Source organism: Phasianus colchicus, chromosome 16 (genome assembly GCF_987193195.1).
Source record: "Phasianus colchicus chromosome 16, bPhaCol1.hap1.1, whole genome shotgun sequence".
NCBI lineage: Eukaryota > Metazoa > Chordata > Aves > Galliformes > Phasianidae > Phasianus > Phasianus colchicus.
Window position 1 is genome coordinate 3982151 of NC_143451.1, and position 14470 is coordinate 3996620.

The window sequence follows — 14470 nt, forward strand, 5'->3', positions numbered from 1 at the left end:
GCATCCTGCAGTGCTGCCAAAGTACTCACAGGAGGGAACTGTGTGTGTGCAGAGTTGGGCACTGCATCTGGACAACACGGCGACTTGAACTTGTACAGACTCGTGTCACTGAGCCCTTGAAGCTTTCTGTGCAGATTACTGTAACTTTCACATCCAGAAGCTCTTGAAAATAAAAGAAAGAGCAGTGAAATCTCCATTGAAGTCAGAAGGCTTTTCATTTCTCTTGATTTGCTTTGCTTCGCTTCCTTTTGCTTGAAAAGGTGTGGCGTTGAGCCAGATCTGTGCAGTGATGTCATCTCTGTCAAGCAGCCAGATCGTGGTGTTGTTAGGAGGAAACATTTGCAGCGTTTGTAAAATAAGCCCACAAATTTAAAAATGCGACGTGAAGCCGCCTTTGTTAGTGCACTTACTGAGGAATTTTTCCACTATTGTGGTTTTAGTTTCCACATGAGGGTATGAATGCTTAAGCTTTGGTTAAAAACATTGAAGAAAGCAAAGCAACCCATTTTGGCTGTAGAAATAAAAACGTGATTGTTTTCAGATGGAGGTAAAGCAGGGGAAGAAAGCAGCTTGCTTAAACACATCAGGGAGGTATGAGACACCTAACAGACGTGGTAACTGACCGTGAGCTTCACAGCAATTAACGTGTGTGCTGTTGTCTTTCCTCTTTTCAATTCCAGGGCTGCAGACCACCCGCTTAGGAAACCATTTGGAAGACAGAGTGAACAAGTTTTTGAGGCGACAGAATCATCCTGAAGCTGGAGAGGTCTTTGTCAGAGTGGTAGCAAGTTCAGATAAGACAGTAGAAGTTAAACCAGGGATGAAATCCAGGTTGGTTTATTAGTTACAATGAATGCTGTCTTAAATGTTCATTCTGATGTTTTCCTGCATATATATGGCAAAACTGTGGCAATTTGCACCTTAATCCCTTTGCACATATTGGAGAGTGCTGCATGAGCAGGCAGCTTATGAAAGGTAAGGAAAAGCAGTTGGTAGCAGGTGAACCTGGAGGAAGCTGACAGTTGTGAGTGAACTGTTTGGTGGGCACGTGGAGGGGTGTGCTGGGTTTGGTTTTGGTACTGCAGCTTCACTGAATTAAATCAAGAGAGAGAATCTGACCAGGCTTTGGTAGTGTTACTGACTTCAAAGTTTAGTTTGGAACAGATTGCTCAGATTCTGTTCCTTACTGTTCCTTCAATTTATTTATAAATACTTGAGTTTTCAGAAGTTATTTTTAATCTACTTAATAAATGAGGAGCTTGAAATGTTTATTCTGTGAAGTATGCTGGATTTAATTCATAAAGCCAGCATTGACATCACATCATCAGAGTGCCTCAGGTCTTTCACTCTGCAGTACGTTTAAAGGCTGGTGGTTTCTGAGGATGCTCTTCTACTCAGTGCTGTCCTATTCAGTCATGTGTTAACTGTATGGAAATTCTCTTCATGAGTGTTACAGCAACAGACCTTGCATGGACAGCTCTCTATTTTAATACAGCTCTGGTTTGACCCTAGTTTAACTTCTGTATAAATGCTTCTGATGAGTTAAGAGGAAGTAAAAAATAAAAGAGTTTCCTTCTGCTGGTAGGATAGTGGTTTAGTGACTGGCTTTATTTGATTTCTTTTTCCTTCCTATCGCCCTTTTTTTCAGATTTGTGGATTCTGGTGAGATGTCAGAATCCTTCCCTTACCGTACCAAAGCTCTGTTTGCATTTGAGGAGATAGATGGAGTAGATGTCTGCTTCTTCGGCATGCATGTGCAGGAGTATGGCTCAGACTGCCCCCCTCCAAACACAAGGTACTCCTTCACTTCTGTATCAGTGGCATATATATATATATGGAGGAGGTTGAGCTACATTCACTGGGAGCTCACTTTCAAATATGGAAGAGTGGGAGAGGTGTTCAGATTTTGGACTAGGTGGCCTTTAGAGATCCCTTGCAGTTCAAACAATGATTCTGTGATAATTCTTTAAGTTCCATTATGTGCCTGCAGATGGCTTCAAAGAGGAAATCAAATATCACAGCAAAAAATGTTACAATATCAATAATCTTTTATTATTATTATTATTATTGTTATTGTTTAATTTTGCTTTTTGAGATGTATTCCTGCTGTCCCAAAAGCATTGCCAATCTTTTGCTTTTGAGGACTATTTAAACTATATCAAGTTGCTAACTTACTCAGTCAAATAATCTGTGATCATCTCTTTTCTTCGGTGTGGCTGTAGATTTATCTACTGTAGAAGTCAGTTCTCAGTGGACAGCACAGAAGTTCAGCTGTACCTGATGTTTTCTGTCATTCTTCTCTCACTGTTGTAGACGTGTGTACATATCGTATCTAGATAGTATTCATTTCTTCCGCCCCCGTTGTCTCCGAACTGCAGTTTATCATGAAATCCTCATTGGATATTTGGAGTACGTGAAGAAACTTGGGTAAGTAAAACCTTTTCAAAGAAAGCAGTCTTTTTATGTAGTGTTTTGTTTGTCCAGAAGGCCAAGTAGCCTCACACTTACGAATAGTCTCTTTCCTTCTGCCCACTGACACGCGTGGAACGCTCTTCTGCAGTGAGGAGAGGGTTTGGATTTTGTCAGTAAGGATTCTTAGACATTTCACTGCTTAGGCTTGTTCTTCCTGTCCCCGGTTACTCAGAGCTTTTAAGCTGCATGTTTGTATCCCACACTCTTTCCCATCTCTTGTATAAATACAGGTTGTTGCCTCAACATCTTTGTTTAAAAAGAAAAGAGAAACAAAGAAGTTCTGAATTTACATCTCAGCTTGTTTTCAACTTTTAAGGTGATGGGCAGTATTGTTAAGGATCTTTTGTGTGTGTGTGAATTGCAGGTATGTGACAGGACACATCTGGGCCTGTCCCCCAAGTGAAGGAGATGACTATATTTTTCATTGCCATCCACCTGATCAGAAGATTCCCAAGCCCAAACGCTTACAAGAGTGGTATAAGAAGATGCTGGACAAGGCGTTTGCTGAGAGAATCATTCATGACTACAAGGTTTGCTGCTGTTCATTTGCTGTGTTAATTCTTAGCACTTTTTCACTTAAAGATAGCTAACACTGTCTCATCAGATGTGGAACAGTCACAGTGTTGTGCAAGTGTTCTTACTGTCAGCTAGTGTCTTGTTTTCATTAAATTTTCTGGAAGTTCTGCCTTTCAGATTGAAATTTCCCTAGGCATGCCTTCTGTCCTAGGAGAATTTCTTACTACCAAATCCACCATATCCAAATTTCACCAAGAGGGGAGTCTTCTTACAAGCTTTAGAGCACCAATGTTATGAGAATAGCTAGGATAGAAATGTAGGGAGGTGTAGTTCTTTTGAGTTTCTGTCAGTGCATTAAAAATAGAATCTGGGGAAGCTGTGCATCATTGAAGGTCATGGTACATGGTTCTAAGTTGTACAGTTTGGGCTCATTATCAGTTCAGTGCACTCTGTAGGAAAATATGGCAGGAGTTCCCAAAGCAGAAAACAAGGAGAAATAAAGCACTGCTCAGTGCAGCACTGAGTCATGTCTCTGGTTCTCCCATCTCTTCTGAGTGGTCTCCATGTATTTATTCTTGATGTTCTGTGATGCTCTTAACAGGACATCTTCAAACAAGCAACTGAAGACAGGCTGACGAGTGCCAAGGAGCTGCCTTACTTTGAAGGTGATTTCTGGCCCAATGTGCTGGAAGAAAGCATTAAAGAGCTGGAGCAAGAGGAGGAGGAAAGGAAGAAGGAAGAAAGCACTGCAGCTAGTGAAACAACAGAGGTGAGTTAACTGCGTGTGCTGTACTTGCTTCTGGATCATAAAGCTGATAGTTACACTTCTCTAGTTTACTGGCTAATCAGCTGAAAAAGTCATTCTTACATCTGGGTTCCCTTTGCCAGTATTTTGAAATTTTTTCTTGGATAGAAATACACTGATGGATTGTTGTTGGTTTTTTAAGGATTTGAGGTGAGTTATGTAGTTTAGCATTTATGTTCTCAGAGAAATGTGTTGAGCCACTTTGGCATCACACCACGACTGCTGCATTTGCTTGCAGTCATTTGGTTGAGCTCCTGGTTCACACCTTTGCAAAGGTGATTACCTTCTGAAAGATGCAATGTTCTTCAGAGTTGAATTGAATTTTACCTTTGTTTAATCAGAGGTACTTTGCACTCCCTTGGAGTAAATATTTTCACATTTAAATTCCCTACTTTTGTTTGTAATCTTTGCATTGGTGCGAAGTGTTGATCCTGGTGGTGATTTCCCTTCATCAGCATTTCTGAGTATTTAAAGAAAAAAATCCTGTCTTAATTCCCAGCCAGAATTTCATTATTTATATTTGTTTGGATCTGTAACCAAACGGTCACAGTGCTTTTATATACAAGCAAAAGGTACTTTTTTGCTTGTGATTTACAACCAGACATTTTGAAAATAGAGTAGGAAAATCTGAACTGAAGACCAAGGTGGAACCCAAAGCTTTAACTGAGGGAGAAGCTGCTCTCTGCTCATGTGCTGTGACAGTTTGTGTGCAGTGTTATGTGTGATTGATGTGGAGCTATGTCAGAAAGTTCTTTCTATTAAACCTTAGCAGCTCCCTCAAAGCTACTCTAGTTTGCTGCTGTTTTTATGGAGCTGTAAAGTTAATGGCTTTCACCTTTTTATTCTCAGTGTAATTTAAAATGTTGAGATATTTTAACAAAGAGCAGCATAGAAGGAACTGAAAGGCAAGGTCTGAAATGCACGTTGCAGTCCTCTTGTTCACTGTATTGCTTTCAATAAATCATAGCATGTCCTTCTAGATGGGGGACCAGTGTACACATGTACATCTAAGAGGGTGGGGAAAAGAGACACTTTAAGAAGTCAGAAACAGCTGTTAGACTCATGTGAGTTGTCTGCCTCACGTGGGAAGACAGCCTTGACTGTTACCATCTGTACATTCCACATAATGCACTGATGTTGCTTGGGGTGGGTGGGATAAAGTGTGCATCCAAATGGCTGAAGGTGTCACCCAGAAAAGCAGCAGCAGCAGCGTGCTTTTGTCCCTTGGCTCAGGAAAAGCAGTGATGAAAACAGGAGAAGCTTTCCAGTGCAGTCACCTAAAGCAGCATCACTTCATGGAGGGAAGTGTGTCCCTGGAAAGGAGAGGAATTGGTTTGACACTGCTGTAGGGAGCAGATAGAAGAGGTTCTGAGGGGTGGGACGTAGCTTGGGAAAAGCTCTGAAGGCACAAGGCCTCTGACTGGCTGTGCTGGGGGCTTCTCTGCCAGAGCTGGATGGATCTGTTAAATGGTTCCTAGGTGAAAAAGTACCAAGCTGAGCTGCTTAATAGTGTTATTGACTAAAGTATAAATTAAAGATAGAGAATCATAGAATCATCATAGAATGGCCTGGGTTGCAAAGGACCACAACGATCATCCAGTTCCAACCCCCTGCTGTGTGCAGGTCACCAACCAGCAGCCCAGGCTGCCCAGAGCCACATCCAGCCTGGCCTTGAATGCCTGCAGGGATGGGGCATCCACAGCCTCCTTGGGCAACCTGTTCCAGTGCCTCACCACCCTCTGGCTGAAAAACTTCCTTCTCATATCCAACCTAAACCTCCCGGGTCTCAATTTAAAACCATTTCTCCTTGTCCTATCACTGTCCACCCATGTAAACAATAATTCCCCCTCCTGTTTATACACTCCCTTCAAGCACTGGAAGGCCACAGTGAGGTCTCCCTGGAGCCTTCTCTTCTCCAAACTAAACAGTCCCAGTTCCTTCAACCTTTCTTCATAGGAGAGGTGCTCCAGCCCTCTGATCATCTTAGTGGCCTCCTCTGGACCCATTCCAAGAGCTTTGTAGCAGAAAGAAGACTTAGAACTACAGTGTCAGCTAAGTTTCTATCTGTGTACTTCAGTTTGGTGTTTTAATTTCAAAATCTGTGTTAATGCGTCAGAATGAAGAGATGATGAAGAGAAACCCTAATTCCATCAAAGTGGTAGGGAATGTTGGGGAGGAGAAATCATGGGAATATTCAAGCCACAGTTTGAATTCACTGCTAAATACCTTCAAATGGCACAGAGCTTTGGCTCCCTGTAAAGTAGTATGGCTTTAATTCCCAGGTTTGATCAGAAAGCCATTAAAACCAGTTACTGAAAGCCTGAGGTTTGGCAGGGAAGTTGTGTCTAAACCCAGTGGATAGAAGTGGCAATGAGGCATACAGTCTACATGCAGAATTGTTTCCTCAGTTGGAATATTTTTGTTTTGTGTGAATAAACACACTTGCAAATAAAACCTGTTGGCTTGTACAAAGTGTTCAAGAAACTTTCCTGTGTGTGTGTATATATATACAGATATATATGTATATGGGAGGATTGTTTTTCACATTATGCAAACCAACATGGTAGCAGGTAGGGTTTTCACTGGGTGGTGAGTGCTGTGTTACAAGGACAGGAGGCTTCTTTCTTTTATTTCTATTTCATTTTTCAGGCACAGTAATGTCTGTTTTCCCAGGTCCCCCAAATAGCACCATCTGCTATTTTTCACCCTGCTTATATTTAGCATTTAGTCTGTGTTCACTGTGGCCTGTGTTGTAACTTAGACACAAGCGAAGGCATTGAGTGTTTGGAATTTGGGGTTTTTTTGGAGTTGCTTATGCAGTAGCACGTCTTCAGGTTGGGGACAGATGTGTTTTGTTGGTTTCAAGTCCTGTGTTTCCTTTTCTGTGCATTAGCTCTCGGTTTGTTGGATTTAAATTAATTAATTAGAATTTGAGCAAGTGTGTGAAGTCCCGAATGCACAACAAAGCAAAATCCTGCACTTGCAGAATCTGTGAAAGTATGTTTTATTTTTAACACTTTTTATTCTGTGTAAGACTTGGAAGCTGAAGCACGCTGAGAAGGAAGAAGAGAAGACACAAATTAATGTATGTGTACACTTAAAAAAAATCTAGACTATTTTTAAACCACATTTGAAATCTGTTTCCTGCTGGGTTGGTTTTTGATTTTTGTCCTGGAAGATGGGATGTATTTAGCACAGTGTGGCTGATGTGCAGGCTTTGGAACAAAGCTCTGTTACTGACAGCAGCTGTGCTTTGCTTTCAGCTGCAGTGAATGGGAGAGAGCTCTGTAAAGTTGAACATCTTCCCTGTGTGTTTCTTGCAGGGAAGCCAGGGTGACAGCAAAAACGCCAAGAAAAAGAACAACAAAAAAACCAACAAGAATAAGAGTAGCATCAGCAGAGCTAACAAGAAGAAACCCAGCATGCCAAACGTGTCCAACGATCTGTCTCAGAAGCTGTATGCCACCATGGAGAAGCATAAAGAGGTACTGTCAAAACGTGCTGTGTGCAGGGGAAACTTGATTCCTGTAAATAGAGGCATGATGATAGAACTGGAAAATTAGGGGGAGTAAAGCTTTTGATTACGCTAAAGGTTTCTTGTAGTTGTGTAACGACGTATTGGAGAGATTACTATAAGCTAAGTCAATTACATTGCATTGGCAGCATTGTGTTTCTGCAACAGAACACGAGCTTTTCCTGCGAGATAACCTAACATCATTGATTTATTTCCCTCCCCTCCCGTTTATCTGCAGGTCTTTTTTGTGATTCATTTACATGCCGGGCCTGTAATTAACACTCTGCCTCCCATTGTGGACCCCGACCCACTGCTGAGCTGTGATCTGATGGATGGGAGGGATGCCTTCCTCACCTTAGCCAGAGATAAGCACTGGGAGTTCTCCTCGCTGCGCCGATCCAAGTGGTCCACGCTCTGCATGCTGGTAGAGCTGCACACCCAAGGGCAGGACCGCTTTGTCTATACGTGCAATGAGTGCAAGCATCACGTGGAGACCAGGTGGCACTGCACTGTCTGTGAGGTACGTGTAGATCACCTGGGATGACTTCTCACCTGAATTTCCTCAAAATTAACCCTGTTCTGGTGTAAGCAGTGTGAAGCTTTAAGGGAAGGCGACTGCCACTGGATTAATCTCTTCTAGAATAAGTGCTTTTGTTTTTCTACGTTCTAGCTGCTTTCTAGAATGGCTACAGGTGAATTACTTCCCATGTCATCAAGCTCCTCTGCATAGCCAGGCTTCAGCTTATCGTGACAGAATTTCAGGGCTGACTGATAGGGTCTGGCACTGTCAGAGTAACCTGAATCTGCAGGACTGGCTCATCCATGTTAAATGAGTGACCACGAGAGCAGTTGGCTCCACGTTGTATGTGGTGCTTGGCTTTGTATTGTGCAGCCAGGCACGTGCAGCTGGGTGAGGAGGCTTTTCAATTCTGCCCAGCATCAGAGGTTGCTTGCCCTTTGGATCAACCCAAATAATTGCTTCCTAACCTGGCTCTATACTTCTGATTTCTGGCCCTATTACAGTATAGATCACTTCTACTGAACTGTGTTAGAGAGCAATTACACGTGCAGTCACACGGGTGGACGTGAGGGGCAGGTATCCTCCAGAGGGCTGCTGGTGACCTCTGGCTGAAGCTGAACTAAAAACTGTTGAATAAGTGCAACCTCGTTTTCACACTGGAAGTTATTGCCAGGCTTGTGGTTGAAGAGTCTTAATTAATCCCTCTGAGGAGAGCACTGAAGAGGGCTTCTTGAGGCAAGGCTGGAGTTAAGTGGTGAAAGGAAGTGTGGCCATTAGGTTTCTTCTGGGTACTTCTGTGTAAGGGGAATTATCTTTCTCCAGCAGAAAAAAAAAAAAAACATGCAGGGCAGTGAGAATGTGGGTGTTTGAGCAGGTTTTCAGATAAGTGTCTGTCTTGCCATGAAACTTGCACTTGCTTCGAGGGCTGTTTTGGAGATTAAAAAACATATTTCAAGTCAGTAATTATTAGTCAGTAATTGCAGCAAGAATAATTAAATGGAGAGCAAACCCCTGATTCTTAGCACTTTAGAGCTGTTTGCACTGTTTTGGCTCTCCTTGTGTAAATGCTCTGGTAGACATTCCAGAGATGTAAAGTTGCCATCCTCAAAAAGGGGGAAAAAAACCAACAAACCTGCAACAAAAAAAACCCAAACCTGCAGTGTGTGAAGGTGAAGGCATGTTATCAGTGCCTCATTGCATTATTGCCCTCTCTGGGGCCTGGGACTGGAGCTGGCTTTGCTGAGGCAGCTGATGGTGCTTCTGCCCTCCATGCCCAGCTCTCCCAGTTGATCCCAGTGCTGTGGGGTGTGCGTGGGCTGTGCAGCCACCTCTGTACCTCAGTGCACCCAGCACAAATGGAAACCAGCAGCTCTTCACAGCACAGGGTGGCTGTCTTGCTTCTGTTGGCCTGTGTTTGTGCCTGCTGAGACCAAGATGTGCTTCCACACCAGGGTTGTGTTGCTCTCCCCTCCTAGTGCCACAGGTAGGGTCCAGAGGAGGGCCATGAAGATGATCAGGGGACTGGAGCACCTCCCCTATGAGGACACTGAGGGAGCTGGGCTTGTTCAGCCTGGAGAAAAGAAGGCTGCGGGGTGACCTCATTGTAGCCTTTCAGTACCTAAAGGGAACCTACAGACAGGAGGGGAATCAACTCTTGGAAAGGGTAGATAACAGCAGGACAAGGGGAAATGGTTTTAAGCTGAGGGAGGGGAGATTGAGGTTGGACGTCAGGGGGAAATTCTTTACAGAGAGAGTGGTGAGGTGCTGGAACAGCTGCCCAGAGAGGCTGTGGATGCCCCGTCCATCCCTGGAGGTGTTCAAGGCCAGGTTGGATGGGGCCCTGGGCAGCCTGGGCTGGTATTAAGTGTGGAGGTTGGTGGCCCTGTGTGTGGCAGGGGGTTGGAGATTCGTGATCCTTGAGGTCCCTTCCAACCCTGACCATTGTGTGATTCTGTAGAGCTTTACAGACAACTGAGCTCTGGATTTTCTTTCCTTTCAGGACTACGACCTCTGCATTAACTGCTACAACACTAAGAGCCATGACCACAAGATGGTTAAGTGGGGCCTGGGTCTGGATGATGAGAGCAACAGCCAAGGGGAGCAGCAGTCAAAGAGCCCCCAGGAGTCGCGACGGCTGAGCATCCAGCGCTGCATTCAGTCCCTTGTCCACGCCTGTCAGTGCCGCAACGCAAACTGCTCGCTGCCGTCCTGCCAGAAGATGAAACGGGTTGTGCAGCACACCAAGGGCTGCAAGCGCAAGACCAACGGCGGCTGCCCGGTGTGCAAACAGCTCATAGCTCTTTGCTGCTACCATGCCAAACACTGCCAAGAGAACAAATGCCCCGTGCCATTCTGTCTCAACATCAAACACAAGCTCCGGCAGCAGCAGATCCAGCACCGCCTGCAGCAGGCTCAGCTCATGCGCAGAAGGATGGCTACCATGAACACCCGAAACGTGCCTCAGCAAAGTTTGCCTTCTCCTACCTCAGCAACGCCTGGTACCCCCACACAGCAGCCAAGTACGCCGCAGACGCCGCAGCCTCCTCCCCAGCCCCAGCCTTCCCCTGTAAGTATGTCACCGGCTGGCTTTCCCAACGTGTCCAGAACTCAGCCCCCCACTACCGTTTCAACAGGAAAACCCACAAACCCGGTTGCCGCACCTCCGCCTCCGGCTCAGCCGCCGCCCGCCGCGGTGGAAGCGGCTCGGCAGATTGAGAGAGAGGCTGCCCAGCAGCAGCAGCAGCTCTACAGGGTCAACAACATCAACAATGGTTTGCCTCCCGGGCGCCCGGGGCTGGTAAACCCGACGGTGGGTTCGGTGAGCCAGATGCAGCAGGTCGGCATGAACGTACCCCGGCCCGGCCCCGTCAGCGGCGCGGTGATGTCCAACATGCAGGCTGGGCAGTGGCAGTCGCCTCCGATGCCGCAGCAGCAGGCGATGCAGCCGGGGATGGCGAGGCCGGTCATGCCGATGGCGACGGCGCAAGCAGTGGCTGGGCCGAGGATGCCGGGCGTGCAGCAGCCGCCGCGGAGCATCCCTCCAAATGCACTTCAGGACTTGCTGAGGACCTTGAAATCGCCGAGTTCTCCGCAGCAGCAACAACAGGTTCTTAATATCCTTAAGTCCAACCCTCAGCTTATGGCAGCTTTTATAAAGCAAAGAACGGCCAAATACGTGGCTAACCAGCCCGGGATGCAGCCGCAAGCGGGCATACAGCCCCAGCCTGGCATGCAGCAGCCGCAGACTGGCATGCAACAGCCGGGCATGCACGCGCAGCCGGGATTGCAGAACATGAACGCGATGCAAGCAGGAGTGCAGAGACCGAGCGTTCCTCCCCAGCAGCAGGGGATAGGAGCTATGAATCCGCAGGCACAAGGAATCAACATCATGAACCCCGGCCACAACACTAGCATGGCAAGCATGAATCATCCGCAGTATCGAGAAATCCTGAGGAGGCAACTACTGCAGCAGCAGCAACAGCAGCAGCAGCAGCAGCAAGGAGGGGCTGGCATGGCGGCGGGGATGGCCGGCCACAACCAGTTCCAGCAGCCCCAAGGACCGGGAGGTTACCCTCAAGCCATGCAGCAGCAGCGGATGCAGCAGCACATATCCATCCAGGGGGGGTCCATGGGACAGATGGCTCAGATGGGACAGCTGAATCAGATGGGTCAGCCCGGCCTGGGGGCGGACGGCACTCCCAACATTCAGCAAGCGCTGCAGCAGCGGATCCTGCAGCAGCAGCAGATGAAGCAGCAGATAGGCTCTCCCGGCCAGCCCAACCCCATGAGCCCACAGCAGCACATGCTCTCAGGACAACCGCAGGCGTCTCATCTCCCCGGCCAGCAGATCGCCACCTCCCTCAGCAGCCAGGTGCGGTCCCCAGCGCCCGTTCAGTCTCCCCGTCCCCAGTCCCAGCCGCCACATTCCAGCCCGTCCCCGCGGATTCAGCCCCAGCCGTCGCCGCACCACGTCTCGCCCCAGACTGGTTCCCCCCACCCAGGACTCGCAGTTACTATGGCTAGCTCCATGGATCAGGGACACTTGGGCAACCCGGAACAGAGTGCAATGCTTCCACAACTAAACACCCCCAACAGGAGTGCGTTGTCAAACGAATTGTCTCTGGTCGGTGACACCACCGGGGACACGTTAGAAAAATTTGTGGAGGGTTTGTAGCATTATGGGAGCATCGCTTTTATTTTTGGGGGGTTTTTGGGGGTTGGTTTTTTTTTTGGTTTTTTTTTTTTTTCCTTTGGTGTTCTTGGACATTTTGTACTGAGAATTCAGACATCCGGGCTGTTTTGGATCCCGGATGGAACTGCTGCTTCCTTACACAGGGAAGGACGAATTGCTGTTTAAAAGAAAAACACACACACAAAAAACCAACAAAACGTGGAAAAAAAAAAAAAACACACAAACAACAACAAGAAAACAATACAAAGAATATATTTTTTGTTAACGCCAGGCAGTTACAGGTATCTGGTCTCTTTTGTGGGTTTATTTGGTTTTTATTTTTTTGTTGCTGTTGACTCATACCTTTTTTTTAAATGGGGGGCGGGGGGGTGAAAGCAAGTTCATTATATTCATATTTTTTATTTGTATTTCCAAGACGTCGCGTCTCAAAGAAGAAAAAAAGAAGAATATTCACAAACTGTTGGCTGAGGCGGGGCGGCCGCCCTGGGAACGGCTCCTTCTTTTCTACAGCAAACTGTGCAGGCGTTGGAAGCGTTGGCTGGGAGATGGGACGGACTCACAGCGCCCGGAGCCACAACCCTGGGCTTGCAGATGTAGAAATCGTTGCTTTGTTTCTCTGATAAAACTGGTTTTAGGTGAAAATAGGGATGATCACTCTTAGCCCGTGCTGATTTGAATAGAGAAGAAGCATTCTTTTCTTTCTTTCTTCTATGTGAAACTTGAAATGAGGAAAAGCAATTCTAGTGTAAATCATGCAAGCGCTATAATTACTATAAATAAGAAAATCCGAGAAGATTCAATCACTGTATAGAATGGTAAAAAACAAAAAATACAAAAAAAAAAAAAAACAAAAAAAACTCATTTCTTACTTATAATATCATATTGTTAAATAAACTGTGTGCAACAGAAAAACAAAAAGGGTGGTCCTTCTTGAATCCATGTACATGGTATTAACACTTAGTGTTTGGGTTTTTTTGTTATGAAAATGCTGTTTTCAACATTGTATTTGGACTATGCATGTCTTTTTTTTCCATTGTATATAAAGTATTGCTTAAAAAAAAAAAATTGATATAAATTACTGAAGTTTTTAACATGTATTCTGTTCTTTAAAAAAAAAAAAAAAGAAAAATCCATGTAAGAATGTTGAAGGTTTTTATTTATTTATCTATTTTTGGATCATGTTCTTTGTACGACGGGGCTGCGGAGGAGCTGCAGGGCTGCAGGGAGCGCTGCCTGTTGGCCACGGTTTGAGTGCTGGGAGGGGAAGCAGAGGGGATCTGTGCCCCAAACCTTAAATGCTGACAGGCCTTCATCCGTGAGGGGCAACTGGAATAAATTATTAACAGCCATTGCTTTCTAAAAACAGCGTTAATGGAGAGAAGGATCACCGGCGAAAGGAAAAAAAAAAAAACAAAAATAGAGAGTATGGAGTTAATTCTAGGCTAATTTATTTAGTCTACGGTAAAATATGAACCTATTGACTTTAACACTATTTTTCTGCTGTTAACTCTGAGTCTAGATTTGAGGGTTTTCTGTGGAATAAAAAATAACAAATCATGTACATGTTCCCTTTCATATCCTGTCACCTCACGCTCCTGGCCCCCCCTTCCCAACGCATTCCTTCCTTCGAGTTCCAACCCAGGGCCGCTTCCCCCCCAGGCTGCAGTTGTGAGCAAAGCCCACCCACAACCCAGGGCTCCTGCAGCCCGGCTCACAGCGGGTTACAGCGGGTCAGCATCCCTGCAGCAGCGCTGGGGGAGGGCGGGGGGAGCAGCGCTGTTTCTGTCTTGAAGGAGCTTTTATCCCGTGCTGCACACAGCAGTGCAGTGCAGCGCTGCTCCCTCCTTAACTGCAGCGAGTCTCTGCTGAAGTCCTTCTTGCAAACCTTTAGCTGTTGTACCTTCACCACCACCGTTGGGTTCATCTGCCCACACAGCTGCCTGCAGCAGTTCAAGATGTCAGAATTTGGGGCTGGTGAGGTCAGCGAGCGCCAACCTGAAGCTTATCCAAAAGCAATCACTGATTAAAAGGAAATGAGCTGGGAAGCCCTGATGCTGTGTTTCATGCTGTGTACTTAAAAAGAGGGAAAATACTATATTTGTGATCAAAGAGAGGAAGCTTTAAATGTGCTGGTGTTTCTAATAAAAGCTGGTAAAACTGCTTGGATTGAAGGATGCTTCCACCTGGCTGCTGCCCTGCACAGCCTCACCCAACCTGGGCTCCTTGAGCAGTGATTTCGGATCAGAGCAGCAGGTGTGAGCAGGGGGGCACAGAGCTGAAGTGAAACGTGCAGATGCAGAGCTTGGATTGCAGCCCAGGGGGGCTTTGCCTGTTTGGAGTGTGGGTACAGAACTCAGCGTGTCTCAGGTTGGGTTTGTTCAGCCCCTTGTTGGTGTTTCGGTGGGTTGTGCTGCTGGCAAGGAACGGCACCGTGAGAACAGGAGCATCTAC

At 46.1% G+C, this 14470-nt stretch overlaps 1 protein-coding gene across 6 annotated transcripts in view; it reads left to right on the plus strand.

The window, feature by feature from the left end:
* The window catches only part of CREBBP (CREB binding lysine acetyltransferase), a 78964-nt gene extending 65384 nt beyond the window's left edge, over positions 1-13580 (plus strand). For all 6 annotated transcript variants that reach the window (XM_031595262.2, XM_031595264.2, XM_031595265.2 and 3 more), the window contains 8 exons: positions 681-831; positions 1649-1795; positions 2314-2427; positions 2837-3002; positions 3590-3757; positions 7117-7278; positions 7546-7827; positions 9827-13580. In XM_031595262.2, coding sequence (XP_031451122.1) covers positions 681-831; positions 1649-1795; positions 2314-2427; positions 2837-3002; positions 3590-3757; positions 7117-7278; positions 7546-7827; positions 9827-12001 — 3365 coding nt within the window. In that variant the 3' untranslated portion in view covers positions 12002-13580. The remainder of the gene's footprint in view (positions 1-680; positions 832-1648; positions 1796-2313; positions 2428-2836; positions 3003-3589; positions 3758-7116; positions 7279-7545; positions 7828-9826) is intronic.
* Positions 13581-14470: the final 890 nt, after the last annotated feature.